The following is an 18,236-nucleotide window of genomic DNA, read 5'->3' as shown; positions in this document are numbered from 1 at the left end:
GGTGACACATTCTTTTCCTGATTGTTGCAGACTGTTTTCTTAAATATCTCATTGAATCTCTTTATATTTAGTCACAATTTGCTTCGTTTTCAGATTTCGTAGCCAACTTCATGTTGGTTCTGTTTTAGTTGTTTCGCTGCTGCAGTGATCAGGCAAGTAAAACTGAACTCAGACTTACAAAGAAATGTGCTTAATTTACAGTTTATCATAGAAAAAACCCGATCTGGTTGTTTTGGAAAGCTTGTCATTCAGTATTCCCTCGAGTTTTCACATAAAGGTGGAAATATTTTTATCTTTAGGCAATAATTGGACTTTTGCAGCAGCATGGAGGAAATTAGATAAATACTTAGATAAAAACTGTGAATTGTCATTTTGATCAGTTTTTACATAATAATTGTTAAAATGTAGATTTTTTTAGTTTCAAACTTTTCATTTTTTATTCTGAGAGTAAAGTCAAAGTAATACGATAATTTGTACAATGATAAAGTTTGTTAGGTAAGTAGGATTAATTTGAATACATTTTAAGTACATTTAGATGACATTTGTGTGTAAAAGCAATGCATGGATAAACATTGAAAATGTAATTGAAATCATTTGGTGTAATGTTCACAGTCGGCCAGCAGGGGGCGTCCTAATCTCACGGTACGATCCTCTGATTTGCTTTAGGTCATCAGCAGTGGAGATTGCTCTCCTGTGAACTTTTACCTTTTCTTTTCTATGTTTCCACTTAAAAAATTTGAATTTTGCAGCAGATATGAAATTATATAGAAAAATGTTGAAAAGATGAAAAGAAACCAGACAAACTTATCAGGGGTGAGAAGATTTTTGAGAGCCACAGTGCCGTATTTTCTGGTTTCTTTCATGCAGATATTTTGTGTGAATGCTGGGGTTTTTTTTTGTGAAAACTAAAGAGAAAACAGGAGGGGATAAAATGTTTCCCAGACATCAGCAGCTCCTTTTTCTGCCTCAGGAGTTAACTGGGTCAGACGTGTTTCACGTTACGCCCTCACTCCCTCCCTGACTAAATTCAAAATCTAATCTGCTTCTTTATTATGAACCGAGGCTCTTTATTCCTACTTTCCACTCGTCTGGCTGGGGAAACTCAATGTGGCTTTTTAAATTCTTTACTATGAAAACATATAAATATACAATTTCAACATTTTTACAATAAGTACAACCGAAATAAAAAACTAAATCCAAACATGTAAGTCAAAAACATCAAATTAGACAAAATATTTTCTTAAATTAAATACAAAATAATAAGTAACATCACTATGTGACACTGACTAATAAATTGAAAGTTACTGGAGAACATTTGTCTCAACATAAATGTTTATTTAATCCCAGCTAATCCTGACCTTTAATGCTCCCTTAACCAGGACTCTGGTCTTTTTCTGCCATTAGTTTTCCCAACCAGCCTTCTGTCGCTCCAGAACAGTGCAGAAAGTATCGCTGTGTAAAAATCAACCTGCCAGCACAGACCAGACTTTGTGCTGCAGCAGCATCTTTCCAGGTGTCTGTGCTCAGCGCCAGCAGAGGCGGCTGCATGAAACTGGAGTCTGCTGAGTCACGACACCCAGTTCACCCAGTATGAGCATTTAAACACGAAGCCGGTATTAATAACTTACATAAACCAACAGTACAGACACTTCTGTATGGAAGAAGATTAGGGCCATTAAAAAAACAAGGAAATCTGACTTTAATCTCAGAATTGTGACTTTTGATCTCATAAGATTGAGGTCAGAATTCTGCAAAAAATGTCAGAATTATGAGATTAACCAGAGAAACCCGAGGAAACGGCGCAATGATACCAACGATGTTAACGATACAAACAAGATCGATCGATTGATCAATCAATGGATCCACCATCCATCCGGTTCTGAAAGTTCCCAGGTCATTTCAAGATTATACGGTCGATTCGATTCGTCTATCAGGGAAATCCAATCTCTGCTTCCTCAGACAGAAAACACTGACAGATTTTTCTGCAGGTGAAATATTTTCCGTTTATAATTTCCTGAAATAACTCCACATTAAAAAATTACTATTTCTCCACATCTTTTTGCTTTCTTGGTGACTTAAACTTTAATGGAAAGTATCACTGACTGTTTGTGTCCATAAACAGGTTGTAATTTCTTATCATCCAGATTCGTTTGCCTCAAAGTGTCTCCATTCAGCTGGAGTTTAACATGAAAACCTTTTCCAGTTTAAACCCTCAGACATTTCAGGAAGGATCATTTAAGCAGAATGTCGCCTCCTACTGGCCTTATTTGGATTTCCTGTAAAGTTGCCGTCACCTTTATGCAGCGTGACCTTTGTACAGACTAAACTCATTAATGAGAGCAGCTTCATGCTCCATGCAGAGCATGTTAACCTGAATACAGAGCATGTTAACCTGAATACAGAGCATGTTAACCTGAATACTACACCAGTTATTCTGTGCCATGCTGCTGTACTCAGGTTAAACTGTTTAAATGTTTCTGTCCTTAAGATGATAATTCATCTTTGTTTGTAACGCAACTGTCCTTTCTGACAGTTATATTTTTACCTTGTTTTTTATTTATACATAAATGTCACTGTTTCTAAAGAATTATTTAATTAACAAGCTAAATATTTAGTTTGTAAACTAAATGTTTAGTTCGCAAGCTAAATATGCAGCTTCAAATTCCATCTAGCCATCCATTCATCCTGCTAATAAGCTAAATATTTAGCTTCAAACTAAACATTTAGCTACAAACTAAATATTTAGTTCCAGGCTAAATGTTTAGTTAGTTAGTAAGCTAAATATTTAGCTTCAAACTAAATAACTGGTTTGAAGCTAAATAATTAACAAGCTAAATATTTAGTTTGAAGGTAAATATTTAATTAGAAATCTAATATTTAGCCTCAAACTTAATATTTAGCCTTAAATTAAATATTTAGTTTGAAGGTAAATATTTAGTTAAGAAGCTAAGCACTTAGCTTTAAACAAATTATTTTGCTCTTCTGTTTAGTTTGAGGCTAAATATTTAGTTTGAAACTGGGACGGTGAAAATATGGCTTTGAAAAATTAACCCCCAATTTTTCTCAATAATTTCTTTTTTTTTTTTTTTACTTTACAAACAGCGACTATATTTATTGTTGCAATAATCTTTAAAATCAGAGCTGCTGTACATTTTATATTAACTAATGAAAGATTTTCATGCTGTTGTTTTGGTGCAGAGGGACGGTTTGAGTTTGCTGTCTGTGTGTTTTGGCTCTTTGTGCTCATCCAGGCCTGCTGCCAGTGAAACTCTGAGGTTCAACAAGACGAGGAAGAGCTGCGTGAAAAGCGCCCGGCCTCCTGATCATGTCTGAGTCTGTGTTGGGAGGAGAGGAGACACACCTCACTGCTCCAGGGAGGAAAAATAAAACACTCAGACAGAAAATAACCAGCTTTCCTCCAGATCCTGCATCTTCCTGCTGATCCTCACTGACCTGCTGAGCTTAGATTTCAGATTTTAACTCTTTTTTTGTTTCCTCTGGAGTCATTTCTTCCTGTCCTGCAGGATCCCAGAAAACTGCCTGAAAAAGGTGGGAACTGTTTCTTTCCATGCCGGTGATTCTGTTGTGTTTGCAGAAATTTAACTGCAGGAGTTAATATAATGTTCCTGTAAAAATGTAGAAGTATTATATTGATGAAAGCAAATCGCATGTAGAGGCAGAAACGTATCTGACCTAGAATTTATTTTTTACTCACCTAGTTCTCAGTTTGCAGCCGCCTGAAGCGTCTCCTGTTGGAAATGTCTCGGCAACCAAAGTGTTGATCGCTGCGCTAAACTGGAAGCAACACAATGCAGTGAAGAGTCAGTGTGATGCAATATTCAAAATAACAGAAACAAGCAGCTAAACCTCAGGTTCTGCTGTTATAACGCCTCTGACTCAAACAGTCACCGTTTCCCACCGACCTTTAACCTGAGTTATGTTTTATAAACCTTATTATGATATTATAAAACCCCCACTGTGTGATTTCAGTCAGAGGTCATATAAATAAAAATGCATTTAAAGCATTTTAAAAGAGAATCAATGATTTGTATGGAGCTAAATTGGAGCCATGAAGTTTGTGCAAAAGAAACAAAAATTAATCTGAAATTAAAAAAAAGATTTAAAGCTGGAAGAAAAGTTCAAAAACTGAAAAAAAAAATCAAAACTAACAAAATATTTAGAATCTGAATTAACTGAAATAAGTTTTTAGAAACTGAAAGTAAAGATTTGAAACTGAAAAAAGTTTCAAATCTTTTTTCAGCTACTTTTCAAATTAATTTTTAAAGCAAACTTTATGACCTTCATGTATCTCCATACTTCTCCACCATTTTGGACCTGATCTTGTTAATTTTCCATGGATTCATGGACAGATTTGTTGTTGTCAACAGGCTTTTGTTTCCCATCAGATACGGCAGAAGAACTGAGAAGCAGATCATGTTCTCTGTATTTTAATAACCGTTTTTGCTTTTCATGTGCAGCAGCTGAAAAATGCATCACAGCTCTGGACAATTTTTATCATTTGTCCAGAATTTTTCCAGACCAAATCTGATTCGGTCAGTGAATGGTGCACTGCCTGACTTCATGTTCAGTGAGATTTGATCGGAGGTCAAAGGGTTTACGGCTTGTTTTTCTTGCCCGGCTCCTTTCTAAGACTTAATTGCTTTGCTGTTCGCTGACTGAGCAAATCTTTGTGCCATTACACAGATTACAGCAAACTTGTTTCTCTGGCTGTTTTTTTACCCAACCTTTTCCCATCAATCACAAGACATGCTGCACCTAGTTTAATAAACGTTTAACAACAACATGTATCAAGTAATTATTTACTACCCTTACTTACAAAAATACAATTAATTAAAAGTTAGGCTTGTTTTGGTTCTGCAGACACACAGTGTAGATAAAGCAGGAGTTCAAAATACACCGTTAACATTTCTTATGGCCGAAGTAGCAAAAAAATCAGCAAAAGGGATCAGAATGATTAATCGATCAGTAACTCTCTCCTTCATCCTGCATCTGTCGCCATAGCAACCTGCACCCACAGTAACCATACTGCCTAACTAAATATTTAGTCAGCTAGCTAAATATTTCCCTCCAAACTAAATATTTAGCTCCAGCTAAAGCTAAATATTTGGCTAGCTAAAAAATTTGAAGCTCCATACTAAATACATTTTTATTTCACAAATATTTAGTTTGAAGATAAATATTTATCTCCACGTTAAGGTAAAAGGTTCACTAGCAAGCTAAATATTTACCACCAATCTAAATATTTATTTTCATATTATGTTCATAATATTCAGCTTCAAGCTTCAGTTCTGGTGGTTTGTGGATCTGGATGAAGCTTCAGCTGCTGCTAATAGAAACATTTAATCATTTCAACTAAAACATGTTGTGTTTTATCACCAAAGTGAAAATGTGCAGCAGGAAGGAGGACAGCGACAGCTGAGTGTTGATATGAAACAGCTGTTATGGTTCTGCTCTCTCATGCCAATGGAAAAAAGTTTCTATTTTTACCCCAGTGACCTCTGACCTTCAGATGTAGGTCTCACCAGGACATCAACATGTGGCTTTGTGTCTGAGCGGTGCAACGTCCTGCTGGCTTTTCCACTCAAACACGGCTCTGATTTGAGCGATTGAAGGTAAAACTACAGCAGGATCAGCTCAGATTTATGAAACAAACTGGGTTCATCTGCAGGGTTATGAAACCTGTGGAGTTCTTCCAGCTGATCCAGACCTATTTTAAGATGCACAACAAACAGAGACACAGGTCAAGAGGAAAATAATGAATTTATATTATTTATTTATTTATTGTGGTTATATTTAGTTACTTTACAGACAAAAACAATCGGTATCAGGGCCAGCTTTGTGTATTCGAGGCATTTTGATGCAAAGAGCTCTATTAGCAAACATGATCCCAATAACAGCCATTTTGTTGATATATTTTTCTCTTGCACATTGGTGAAGAGTCAATATACCTTCTTTTTGTTGGTCTTGAAGAAATGGTTCACCTGGGCCACAGGTGTCAAACTCCAGTCCTTCAGTGTACTGCAGGTTTTAAATGTGCCACAGGTACAAAACACTGGAATGAAATGTCTTAATGACCTCCTCTTTGTGTAGATCAGTTCTCCGGAGCCTTTACGATCTAATTATTCTATTCTGGAGGTGCAGCAGAGGCTCATCTAAAAGTTGCAGGACACTTGAGGACTGGAGTTTGACTCCCCTGATCCAGGCTTTGCGCTGCCTACCAAGATGGCGCTGATCACTTCCGGTTTGGACTTGTAGGAACTATGTATTAGCAAAGTTCTCACAAGTCTTCTTTTAACATTACAAGAATAACATAATAGTAATTTGAGGAAAATTTAATATTTGAAGTCTTCACATCAGCAAAAGCAAAACAATATAACCAGAAAAAACTCATACAATTTCAAGAAAAAAAGTGTTTAAATGAGAAAAACGATCTGGCAGGATCAGTTTGGCAAGTCCATGTGATTCTTACTTCAAAATAGTTCTTTACATAATGGTTTAAAGTTCTGCCTCTGATAGTAATTTGAAGCTAACGTATTAAAAAAATTAAGTATTTATTTATAAAACCAAAACCAGATGCTCAAATTTCCGCATTTAAATTTCTTTAATATTTTTTTGTGTAGGAAATTACTATTTAATTTTCCTAATTTATTACTTCATTTTAGTTTTATTTCAGCTATATTGTTGCACAACTTGTTTTCTGACTCCAACGTAAAAATATAAATTTTGGAAGTTAATAAAGGAGTTTTTCAGTAAAATTATCCAACAAGGTGAAATGTCACTAAAATAATCACGATTTCGTCACCAAAACAAACGTTTTTGTTTCTGTTAACAGAAAAAGTTCCTTATCTAAAGCCGGCTGCTCTGCACTGACCTAGGCAAACAGAAATCTCATGCTTTGTGAACTTTGACCCCAGATTTGCAGTTCCTCACAGACATTCCTGCAAACGTTGGAGAACGCAGAGGAAGTGGACATGTTTTTGTTCAGTCATGCATTCGCTGCACGCGGTCCAGTCCACAGAAAGGGCGAAAGATCCGAACAACAAACAGCGACGTGACAAAATAAACGGTGAAGCAGCTATTAATAGCAGCAGGAGAGCAAACTGTTTGATCTGGAACCAATCTGTTTGATTTTCTTCTGTTTGGACTTTCAGGTGAGATCAGATCATCACTTCCTGCCCTGAACACATTCTCCGTTCCACATCGCCACAGTGCAAAAACATCAAATATTACCAAATAGTTTTAGTCCAGTTTCTGTTTCAGTACACATGAAATGAGATAAAGCTAAAAGTAACTTTGCAGCAAGAAATGGGAGAATGTTTTAAGTCAATAGTTCATTAATACTGATGTAAACATTGTAGTTATAAGTGAAATAATCTGCGAGTGCAACATGACATTTTTCCCATAACTTCTATAAATTTGTTTAGAATTTCTGTGCATCTCATCGTTTAAATCACGTCGCAGTTTTCTGTGCGCTTCTGCGTTTTCTTTGCCTGTCTGCGTGTTTTTGCAGTGTTTTGTACATTTCGGCATTATCTTTGCATTTTGCCGTTTTCTGCACATTTCAGAGTTTTCTGTTTATTTTATTGTTTTCTTTGCGTTTCAGTTTTCTGAAAGCTTCAGTGTTTTTCTCTGTTTTGTTGTTTTCTTTGCATTTTCTGCACCTATTTGTGTTTCCACATTTTCTGCGTTTCGTTTTTTTCTGTGTCTTTTGGCGTTTTCTGCATGTCTCTGCGCTTTTGCTGTTTTGTGCAAATTTATGCAGAAAACTAAATTCAGCATTTCGGTATTTTTTGTGCATTTAGGTGTTTTCTGGGCGTGCTGACCATCGTACTTTCAGCCGCTGAACGAAATGCTTGATGCGCCCAGAACGAGCTGAAGCAGGCAGCAGAGACACTCAGCGCCCCTTTGAATGCCACCACATATAAAATAATATAACTGCTGTATTTCCTAATTTGTCTATGATGATCTGTAGATGACTTGGAAACACCAAGGAACATAATCTCTGTCATGCCGACCACATTATTAGCAGTAAATGCTGCTGATCTTCAACATTCTCTCCGTCTCTCCCCGTCTTCAGGGTCCTGACCCGGTAGGTCCAACAGTCTGCGAATGTCTGCAGCATCATGACCAGCGTCAACTCTCCAGCCTGCCTGCTCGCCCGGAACCACTTCTACAGAAGTACGACAAAACCCAGACCCAAACACGGCTTCCAGAAGCTTTAAATTCAGACAAAAGATAAATATTCACCATGTGAGCACTGGCTTTCTTCAAGCTTGAGTAAAGGTTGGAAAATCCACTTTCAGTTAAGAAAATCAGAACCTTTGCTCCTGATCAATGAACCCACATGCAGGCAGTAACTAAACAACCTCATTTGGGTTTAAAGTGCTGGACGGACCAGTGGAAAACTTTACATTTTTACTTCTACAATCCAAGCAGAGCATTTAGAAACAGGAAGAGAAAAACTGATCAGATCCAAACACAAGAAAGACGTGACTGGGCCTCCATCAGCCAGGATCTGATTTCCAGAGAGGAAGACAGAAGTTGGATCAACGCTGGAAATAAACCTTTTCTTATTAAAGAGCAACTAAAACCCAAATCTACTGTTTTTGGTAAAGTGTCTAAATTGGTAATTAATGCTGCTATCTTTATGCTTTTATGCAATTTGTGCAAAAACCATCTCAGTGCTGCCCTCTTTGGGTTGAACGATGGCTACTGCAGTTAAAGTTTCTTATTGGTTACAACAGTACAGCTTGTTGTAACCAATCAATCAGGGATTAAAATGGTAACATCTGCTCCACCTGCTGTGGTTCTCTTTCTCTCAGCTCTGAGTCAAACCCTTTGAGCAACCTGTTCCCCTCCTGGCCTGCGGGGGCGCTGCACCCAGAACCACTGAACGACTTTGAAACTGACTTTATGTGACTAAAGGTTTAACTGATCTCTGGCTTCCAGCTGTAATAACTGAAGCTGTTCGCTGGCTCGATCGTTCCTCTTTAGGTCTAAAGATAACAACTTCAAACCAAACTGGTTTCGCTCATTTCAACCATACAGGCCCAGTTACTCCATACCAGCACACAATGTCCCAGCAGAGACAGAGAAACAAGAACTTCTGGAATATTCACCAAAGACCTGGAAGTGACCCAAATGGAAACTTGGGCATGTTTCCCTCTGTTTACGTAGAAACACAGAAACAGAAGCTGCACGGAGCAGATCCGGGGTGCGAAGGCTTTTGTTCAGCAGATTCCTGCAGATTGAGCTCTCAGCCTGGGGATGAACAGGTTCACGGGAGCCAAGCCGGGAGCGCCTGATACACGAGCTGACATTAAAAAAAGTTCTGGCCCTGGTCCCGTTCACGGCCCGTTCACTCCGGCAGCACGTGATCACACAGGCGCAGAGCATGAGAGCAACGACTGATGGAAACTTTAGGGCTCGGAGGCACAGAGACTGTAAAACGAGTTTGTAACTAAATGCTAATGTGGACGGATTTATTTCCAGGTGTTCCCTCAAGCCCAGACGGGATGAACCCGACGTCCCAGCAGAACGACTCTGTCATGACCCAGATCCTCCTCTGGATCAGGATGGGAATTCCTCCTGGTAAAACATTCACTTCTGCTTTAACCCGACTTTAATCCCACCTACAAGCATTTAATTACGCAATGTAACAACGTAATACTGTTGTTATATTACAACAATATACTAGGCCCATTATAGATAGAAGAAAGGAGAACATTTCCATTAAAAAACCCGTAAATTTAGATGTTGATCTCAGAAATCTTCTAGAAAAACAAGAATTTCTGAGCTTGAAAAGTCTAAACAAAAAAAATGCAGTAATAATTTTACTGACTCTGAGTTTTTTGACAACGGCTCCTATTGGGGGTATTTTAGTCACTTTATGGTGTAATTATGTTTCCCTGTGTTTGCAGGGCTCCCGGTTTCCATGGGAACCACAGGGTTGCTGATGGAGATCGCTCTTGGTTCCTCGTCCTCTCCCAGCACCAAACCGGCCAACCCAGCAGACCAACACGTCAAGTAGACGAAGCAAAAGAAAGACTGAAAGAACTGACCAGGAGTTCACGACAAACAACAAACACGCAGGAAAACCGAATTTACACGGAAAACTTTGAGACTTTTAACGCTGATTGATTTAAGATAAATCTGATGCTTCGTGTCCAACCTTCAAAACATGAACAGCAGTTGGACTTTTGAATTTAATGCAACATAAACACCGAGCTTCACCAAAGTAAAACATGCAGCAAATGAAGGAATGAATGTTTGTACCCTAAATATGTCTGCCCGTTCCATAAATGTCTTTATAAGTTTCCATTTTCATTTATTAAACTGCTCTCTTCATTCATCAGCTGGAAAACACTGATATACATAATTGATGAAGCATAATGTTAGAAGCTAACTTCATCTCAGTTTAGTCTTTCCATCAGTTCTTAAAGCTGCAGTGTGTAACTTTTATAAAGAATAGTTTTTATGTATATTTGTTGAAACCGTTTGTGAACAGATCCTCCCTGAGCTGCTATTACCGTCTGAAGAAATGAACCGCTACCCACCAGAAACAGAGCCAGGAGGAGGGGCTTAGCGCTGTCAATCACCCTCATGTACTCACTGCTAAGTGTGCTAATGGCGGAGAAGCAACTCACCATTACAGAAAAACTGTTTGTAAACCGCCACCGGTGGCTATGCTAACTAGCTTTAGCATTGACAGGCGGAGTGAAAATGGCCCCCACTTTCCTCAAATTTGTGCAGCAGAAAGTTTCATTGTCGCTGCTTTTGCTTTGAACTGCTGCTGATGACCTCTGGAAAATTTTCATTAATATCTTTAAAACACGAGCAGCACAAACCAATACAAATAACTGGCACATTCTGCAAATTTTTCATTTAACCACCCAACTTTATTTTGCATAATATTAAAAACATGTAAGAAACGCAAATAAATAATTCAACTTATTTTTTTGAATAAGAAAATAAACGTTTTATGTCTAAAATGCAATAATGTAGCATTCCTTTAGTACAGTGTGTCTAGAGATGCACCAATCTTTTTTAACTTACGATACCAATAGATACTTAAAACCGACTATCAGAACCACTAGAAAAGATGGATTAAATTTCTGCCCAAACAAATTGAGACATTTTTAAATTTATCTCAGAAATTTTCTAGGAAAAACTTGAACATTTCTGAGTTTCAAACGTTACATTTTTGAAAGAAAGAAACTCAGAAATTTTGAGAATAGGTACAAAAAGACAAACATTTGTGAGAAAAAAAATCACAGAATTTTTTAGATTAAACTGAAAGTAAAAAAAGAAATTTCTGAGGTTTCAAATTAAAAAAATCATAGAAAGACTCTTAGATTAATCTTAGAAATTTTCCAGAAAAACCTGAAAATCACCATTTCTGAAAAGTCAAAAATTTGTTAGAAATAAAACTCGGACATTTTCAGTTATCTGAGAAAAAAATATCTAAATTTTCTGAGTTTCCAAAGTATAAAATGTTTGACTTTTGACAATCCAAAATTTTTTAAATCCTACAGTTTTGTTATTTCTGTCACTTCCTGGAGTTTGTTTACTCCAGTTAGCGATTAATCGATTAATCGTGATTAATTTGACTGGTTTCATTATTTGGTTCAGAAGTTGTAAAGCTCAACAGTGGAGAAACTGGATTAAGAAGTTAATTTAATCACTAATTAAACCTTCAGAACCTAAAGGAACAACTTTCTCTTCTTTCCTTTACAACAGAAACATATAAACTGTTTAAAAAACAATTTATTGTATATTTTTTTACTGTAGGTTACAGTAAAATCTGAACTGAAGGGGAACCTTGTCGCTCAGAGACGGAGGTTAAAGTCAGCTTTCTGATCAGCCAGTGAACTAGAAAAACTGCAGCGTGGAAGAACAAACGCGCTGCAGAGAAAAACCTCTTTCAGCTTCATCAGGCAGAGCGGCCGCTTCGCTCTTTGTTGGTTTTTCCTCTGAATGGAGGACAGCTCTGCTTACATAAGCCCATTTTACACTCATTTAGAAAAATCCGTGCGTCAGGATTCGTCACTTTGATCCACAGAGTTGGAGTCTGCAGGTCCCAATGATTTCCTCAAGTTAAAACAAAAAACGTATATTAATTTGGAAAAAAATATTCTTTTTCCGGCTTTATCATCAGCATAATGCAGATAAAGTTGATTAATTCAGTGTTGATTCACTCCAGAAGATTTTTCATCCAAACACTTAAAGCTGACTTGAAACTTTCTAGAAACAAACTAAATAATTTTCTAAATTAAAACAAGTTATTTTTTTCTAATTATGTGAGAAGCTGCATGATGCCAAACATGCCAGAAATGTAGTTAGGATAAAAAAATAATTGGATAATTATCAATGTGAGCAGCATTTTTCAGCCTGACACTCCTAAAAAAACACAAAACCTTTAACACAACTAACAGATCTTTGTTCTCTGAAAGTGATTTTCTGACTGAAATATATTATTTTATTCTTACTTTTATCAATGCACTACATGTTGTATCCATGTTAATGTGTATTAAAAGACATTGAATTTGTCTAGTTAATCAGAAATCCTCTGACCCCCTGGCGGTACAGCAACATTTAATGGTTTATTTGGGATTAATTAATAAAGGTATTTTTTTTATTAAATTTGAATTGTATATAAATGCATACATAATAAAATGCTTCAAAACATCCATCTGTGTGTAAGAATATTTCTCTTTGTGGATTTAGTTCCTGAAATAAATTAACTTTTCTATTATAGTAAAATTTGTTTGTAAATATGTCAAACTCAACTGAAAATGGAAATGAATTTCCATCAATTATGAATCAATTATTGTGAATTTATTCAATGATTTTATGGTTTCTTATAGCTTGTAGAAAAAGTGACTGGTTTACCTGCACAGGAAGTCCAGATTAGGTCACGTCCCACTTCCTGTAATAGATCAAAATTAAAATGTCTCTCTTTTTATTTCAGTAACACATTTAAATATCATAAATAGTTTTAGACTTGTTTTTAGTGGCTATATTTGCACTTTGGGGGCTCTATAATAGACTGTTTTGCTTTTTCTAACCCAGGAAATATAATAATATGATTTATAAGGGCTCCAAGGGCTGGAAAATCACAAATAATACAAGAAGTTAAAAAAAAGCTGCAGGAAACATTTAGAAAACAAACAAACAAAAATCCATGAGGATAAAAATATTATCCCAAAGTACACAGAAATTATTTCATAACTGTGCAGCTCACTCATGAGTCATGAAATGTTTGGATTGAGAAATCCAGAGACTAATTTGGCTCCTAGTGGATCAGGAGGTAGAGACCTTGGATGGTTCTGGTATGTGATCCAAAGTACAACCAGAACCAGAGCCAGACCGTGTTGAGACAAGATAATCATCAACATTAATCCGATTTAGCTTCAAACTTTTTTTTTAAAAGTTGTAAAACAGTTGGAAGCAGGGTTTAACCAAATACAATTTAGGACTTTAAAATACTTGTTTAGATTAGATTAGATTAGATTAGATAGCATTTATTGTCATTGAACAGAATTCAACGAAATTTCCATTGCAGCTCCCGTGCAAAAGGTCAAATATATACAGTAAAAATAAGCAAACAAAAATAAAAATAGTGAAGTCTATAGCTAGCTTAATTCCTAACTGCTGCTGTTAATTAGACTACCATTATGAATAAACTTTAAGAAAAAGGGAGCAGTACAACATATATATCGCGACAGAAATGTATGAAAGACAACAAACTTGCGGTAAATTATTACTTACCCAAGCTAGTCGATAAAACACCTAACCAACTAGCTAGCATTAGTTAGCATTAGCCTCAACCGCCTCCAATAGGAACGCAATGAAGATAAATGCGGGGAGCTAACTGCTAACTGCTACTTCTGCCTGACAGAAAAGTCCCGAGAAAAAGAAGAAAAAAAAATATAGATTATACAAGATTAAATAATTTTGCAACGATAAAATTTAGGAACAGTATTAACGTATGTATGGTCAACTTGAATTGTTTTTTTTATGAATCCAAGACATTTTAAGGCCTTGATTTTAGCTACATTACTTTAAGACTTTTTCAGGGTGTGTGTTTCTCCTGTAGCTGTTTTTATTTTCACCTGTAACAGCAGATTTACTGCATCTTCCTGCAGACTCTGCATGTATGCAGAAATGCCAAGGCTGGAGTTTGATACAAAACTGCAGATACAGAAGATTTAAAATAAATTAGATATCTAGTTTATTTTAAATCGTCTGTAACTGCAGTTTTTAGTTAGTTTTTCAATAAGCAGACAGAAATCCAAGACAAGTCAGTTACACAACATGGAGTCACTGAGTTCAGTACCAGCAGGAAGAGCTGCTTTTCATTGTTTACAGTTCCTGGACCAAACCCAGCGAACAGCCGCTCTCCTGCTGAAGGTTATTCAAACAGTTCATCACTGGTGAAGCTGTTTGAAGGTTGACCCGCTTCTCCAAATATCCTACTTTTGTAAAGCCATTGGTAAAAATGAAATGAAATATTTGCATTGGCATACCTGCACATAACTATTGTGTAAGATGGATCCACATTAGCTGCACTGACCGTTTCCCTCCTACTCCTCCAATTTGCATCATTTGCTGTTATTTCAACTGCTTGTTTTCTCAGATGGTTTTTTAAAAAAAAACTTGAATCTGAAAAGTAGTTTTCAGCTTCAAAAGAGTTTTCCCTCTCCACTGTCGCTACATGCTGGTTCAGGAAGTGAAAGGCTTGAGTTTCCTTAGAAACTTTAATCTGAACAGTTTACTGAACTAAATGAATTGTTTAACATTCCTCTGCATTCTGTAGATCCAGAAACTGTGCTTTAAATTCTGATGTTTTTAACGGACAGACATGGACACCAAAGCGGCGTTGGCTGCAACAGACTACTTTATTCCGTTTGCAATGTAACAAGGAGACAACAAGGGTAACAAAAACATGAAGGTATGCACCACGGTGTCAATGCGACGAGGTTACAAAGCAAAACGTTACAAATGGTAACGAGCTCAGTTTCTTTTTTTTGTAGTTTTAGTCATTAAAAAATATGTTAAAAAACATGAAATGTAAGAACGCAGCCGTTACTACCACGAACATTTATTAAGAAAAAAAAACAAAACAAAAGAAGTTGTAAATGGGACGATCTCCGTCGCCTAGCGTTGGCGGTTGGTCCGGTTCTCCCCAGGGCGAGGCTGACGAGTCGCAGGATCACGAGGAGACGGGGCTTCCTGCCTCGCTGCTCTCGCTCGCCTGCCGCTGCAGCACCATCTCCTTGGCGATGCAGGTGATCTGACCGGTCGTCACGGCGCCCGAGACCCCCACCCTGACAGAGGTGGCGGTTAGAAAAACGAATGTATAAAACAGGAACGGCTCAGGCAGCTTCGGACTTACTTCTGGTGCGCCTCTTCGGTAAGCGGCGTCATCCCTGGCTGCTTCCCAAAGAAGAAGCTGGACCACCAATGGCCAGAATCCTGCTTAGGGAGTCCTGGAGAGACAGAGCAGCACTTAACGTGGCGTAACCAGCTGCTGAGCTCTACAGCCGAGTCAGGATGACTGAGCAGCTCAGGAAGCTGCTGCTGCTCAGACTCTGGATCTAAACGTACGCTGCATGTTTCTGACCAGCAGGAAGTGAGCTGGATGGGTGCGGCTGCTTTAAGAAAAACCTCCTGGCATCATTACAACCTAGCAGAAATGACTCAATCCTCTGTGGCAACACCAGTATTAACTGATGTAATGTTAGCAGAGAAACCCCAACATGTGGGCAGGTTGGTTTCTGGGTGAAAGTTTAAATCTCTGAGCAACAGTCTGTCACTCCCCTGCAGTTAAAACTCTTTATGGGCGTGTTTATTTTCCCAGCCTAAAAACCAACTTAAAGCTGCAGTATGCAAGTTTTAGAAAATCTTTTTTTTGTATATTTGACAGAATAGTACGAGACAAAATGTGGAAAGAAAAAAAAAAAGAAAGAAAGAGAGTTCCTCCTCCAAGTGCTAACTAGAACCAGCCAGAGCCAGGAGGCGGGCCTTAGCGCTGTCAATCATCTCCCTCTTCCCCCCTTGATCTCTAAGCTGCAGCTAGCAGTTCTTATTGTGAATGCTAAGGCTAGTTAGCATATCTCCCTGTAACAATTGAGTTCTTTCTCTGCCATTATATTTAGCAGTGAGAACATGAGGATGATTGACAGCGCTAAGCCCCTCCTCCTATAGCTCAGGGAGGAGGTGGATCTTTTCATTCTGTGACAACATGGTGAGTTAACTCAAATATAAAAAACAAACATTCTTTATAAAAGTTAACCTGCAGCTTTAAGCCACATTTGAAGCCGTTTACCTGGATGGTGAGGGATGACCTCCCCACTGTACTCCGAACTGCCGCATGAGCTGCTGCTGGACGTAGAGCCGATGCGCCCTGCAGGGGAGGTAAATGTTAATTAGTGATTAAACATGCAGTGAGACGGTCAGCAGAGGCGGACGGACAGAGGGACTCACTTCGGTAGTAGTCGGTGGTTGCGACGAGGGAACCGCCTGCTGGAATGGCTGCCATTCTTCAGGAGTTGGTCACTGATGGAAACCTGGAGCAGGAACAGACTCGGTTACTCATCTCCACTACATGAGGCCTCAATAGAGATGAGCCATATAACAGAAGTTTGTAGGTGCTGACAGAAACTCTGTAACTGTAATTTATTGTGAAACGCTTAAAAAAAAAAAAAAAAAAAAAAAAAACTAAATTATTGATTCTGCCATTTTTATATTGTTGATGCTTCTGCTATTATATTCATTTTGTCGTCCACATCGAGTGGATGCTACTGCGCTGCTCGTCTGCAAACTTTTGACGTTTTTGCTCTCATTTTAGTTATTTTGTTAGTTTTGTGTTTTTATAGCCATTTTTTTTTACTGATAATTGTGTTTAAAATGTTGCAAAGTGTCTTGGGTTGTTTTGAAAGAAAAATAAAATGCATTATTATTTTCTTCTCTCCACACTTTGTTCTTGCCATTGACAAGACATTAATACAAGACAATACAATGCGCGACAATACAATTTTTTTTTAGTTCTGTAGAGCAACATTAAAAATGGCCAAAAATAAATAAACATGTTGCGTTTCATATTCCTAAAAATAAAAAGTCTGCCAACCTCAGATTAGTTTAGATTTTGATCAACTAAAAGGTTTACAATAATGGCAACGAAGTCAAATGAAATGGATCAAATAACATTATAAAAATTAAAATAAAAACCTCTTGTAGTTTGGTGCAATTAATGAACAATGGGAACATTTATTCATTAATGACCCATTGAGCTCCGGTCAGAACTGATCTGGATTTTTCTATTTAATCTCTTTTGACACAAAAATTAAAAACAGTGGGTTTATCGTTTAAAACAACATGAACAGGCTGTGGAGGAGCAGATTTAGGTTCTGCACCATAAACTTCATTGTTTCCATCATGACGTCTCTGTCACTGTTCTGCAGTGAGGAAGAGGAGGAGGAAGAAGGGGGTGTTTACATTAAAAACAGTCACTGCACCAAACCGACATCTTTACATTCAACGCAAATGCTGAACCAACAACAAAAAACAGCAGGTTGTGACCGGTTTTAGACTGAAACACACGGAGCTGGTCTGAATTAAGCTGCTGCTTCGTGAAAATTCTGGGTCAGAACAACAGTAACCCTAAAAACTGCGGTGACCATTTTGTCCGTCTGATACCACACAACCTACCGTGATACGACCGTTAAAAAAACAATTTAAAAAATGCGTTAACTATTAATAAACAACAACGGGTACCGCAACGACAAAGGGAGAAAACGGTTTTATCCGTTTCTAATTTTTAACCGACGTACAGCCGCTAGCTTCCAGCCGTTAGCTCGCCTCGCCTCGCCGAGGGGAGAGAAGCCCTTTCCACCATTTTCTGACCTTAAAAAAAACTCACCTTTACTTAACCCAGACGATGTGCTGATGTTCTGTAGCACCAACTCAATTCAGACGGCGAGGATGGGGGGAGCAAACGCTAGGCGACGGGGCCCATTTGAAAAAAGGTTTTGGGTAAATGTAACCCTCCAAGGTCCGAGACGATATCGACAATGCTTCTTTTCTGAGGCCATGGAGGGTGCTCGAACTTTTATACTGCGGAATGGGTGACGTCACCCAAAGGAGGCGTGGTAACGGAAGTAGGAAAAAAATCATCTTTCTCCCCGTTACATCATGGCTCCACACACCCACAG

At 37.8% G+C, this 18,236-nt stretch overlaps 1 protein-coding gene across 1 annotated transcript; it reads right to left on the bottom strand.

Moving 5' to 3' along the window:
• Nucleotides 1-14,902: 14,902 nt before the first annotated feature.
• Nucleotides 14,903-18,124, bottom strand: LOC102224830 (pancreatic progenitor cell differentiation and proliferation factor B-like). The gene is made up of 5 exons (XM_005801882.2): nucleotides 17,945-18,124; nucleotides 16,510-16,592; nucleotides 16,352-16,429; nucleotides 15,419-15,512; nucleotides 14,903-15,350 (listed from the first exon to the last, which is right to left on the bottom strand). Exons 2-5 carry the CDS (start codon nucleotides 16,562-16,564, stop codon nucleotides 15,236-15,238), a joined length of 342 nt encoding a protein of 113 aa, XP_005801939.1. The 5' UTR covers nucleotides 16,565-16,592; nucleotides 17,945-18,124; the 3' UTR covers nucleotides 14,903-15,235.
• Between the last annotated feature and the right edge of the window lie 112 nt (nucleotides 18,125-18,236).

Source organism: Xiphophorus maculatus, chromosome 1, assembly GCF_002775205.1.
Source record: "Xiphophorus maculatus strain JP 163 A chromosome 1, X_maculatus-5.0-male, whole genome shotgun sequence".
Classification (NCBI taxonomy): Eukaryota; Metazoa; Chordata; class Actinopteri; order Cyprinodontiformes; family Poeciliidae; genus Xiphophorus; species Xiphophorus maculatus.
Note: the sequence above shows the minus strand (reverse complement) of the source record. Positions and strands in the feature narration are given on the sequence as shown.

Bases quoted from the DNA above. Each gene is read 5' to 3' on its own strand.
- LOC102224830 (XM_005801882.2), bottom strand. From the start codon at position 16,564: ATGGCAGCCATTCCAGCAGGCGGTTCCCTCGTCGCAACCACCGACTAC. The intron at 16,430-16,509 runs GTGAGTCCCTCT...CCTCCCCTGCAG, and splicing joins AACCACCGACTACTACCGAA to GGCGCATCGGCTCTACGTCC. The intron at 15,513-16,351 runs GTAAACGGCTTC...CTGTCTCTCCAG, and splicing joins GGTCATCCCTCACCATCCAG to GACTCCCTAAGCAGGATTCT.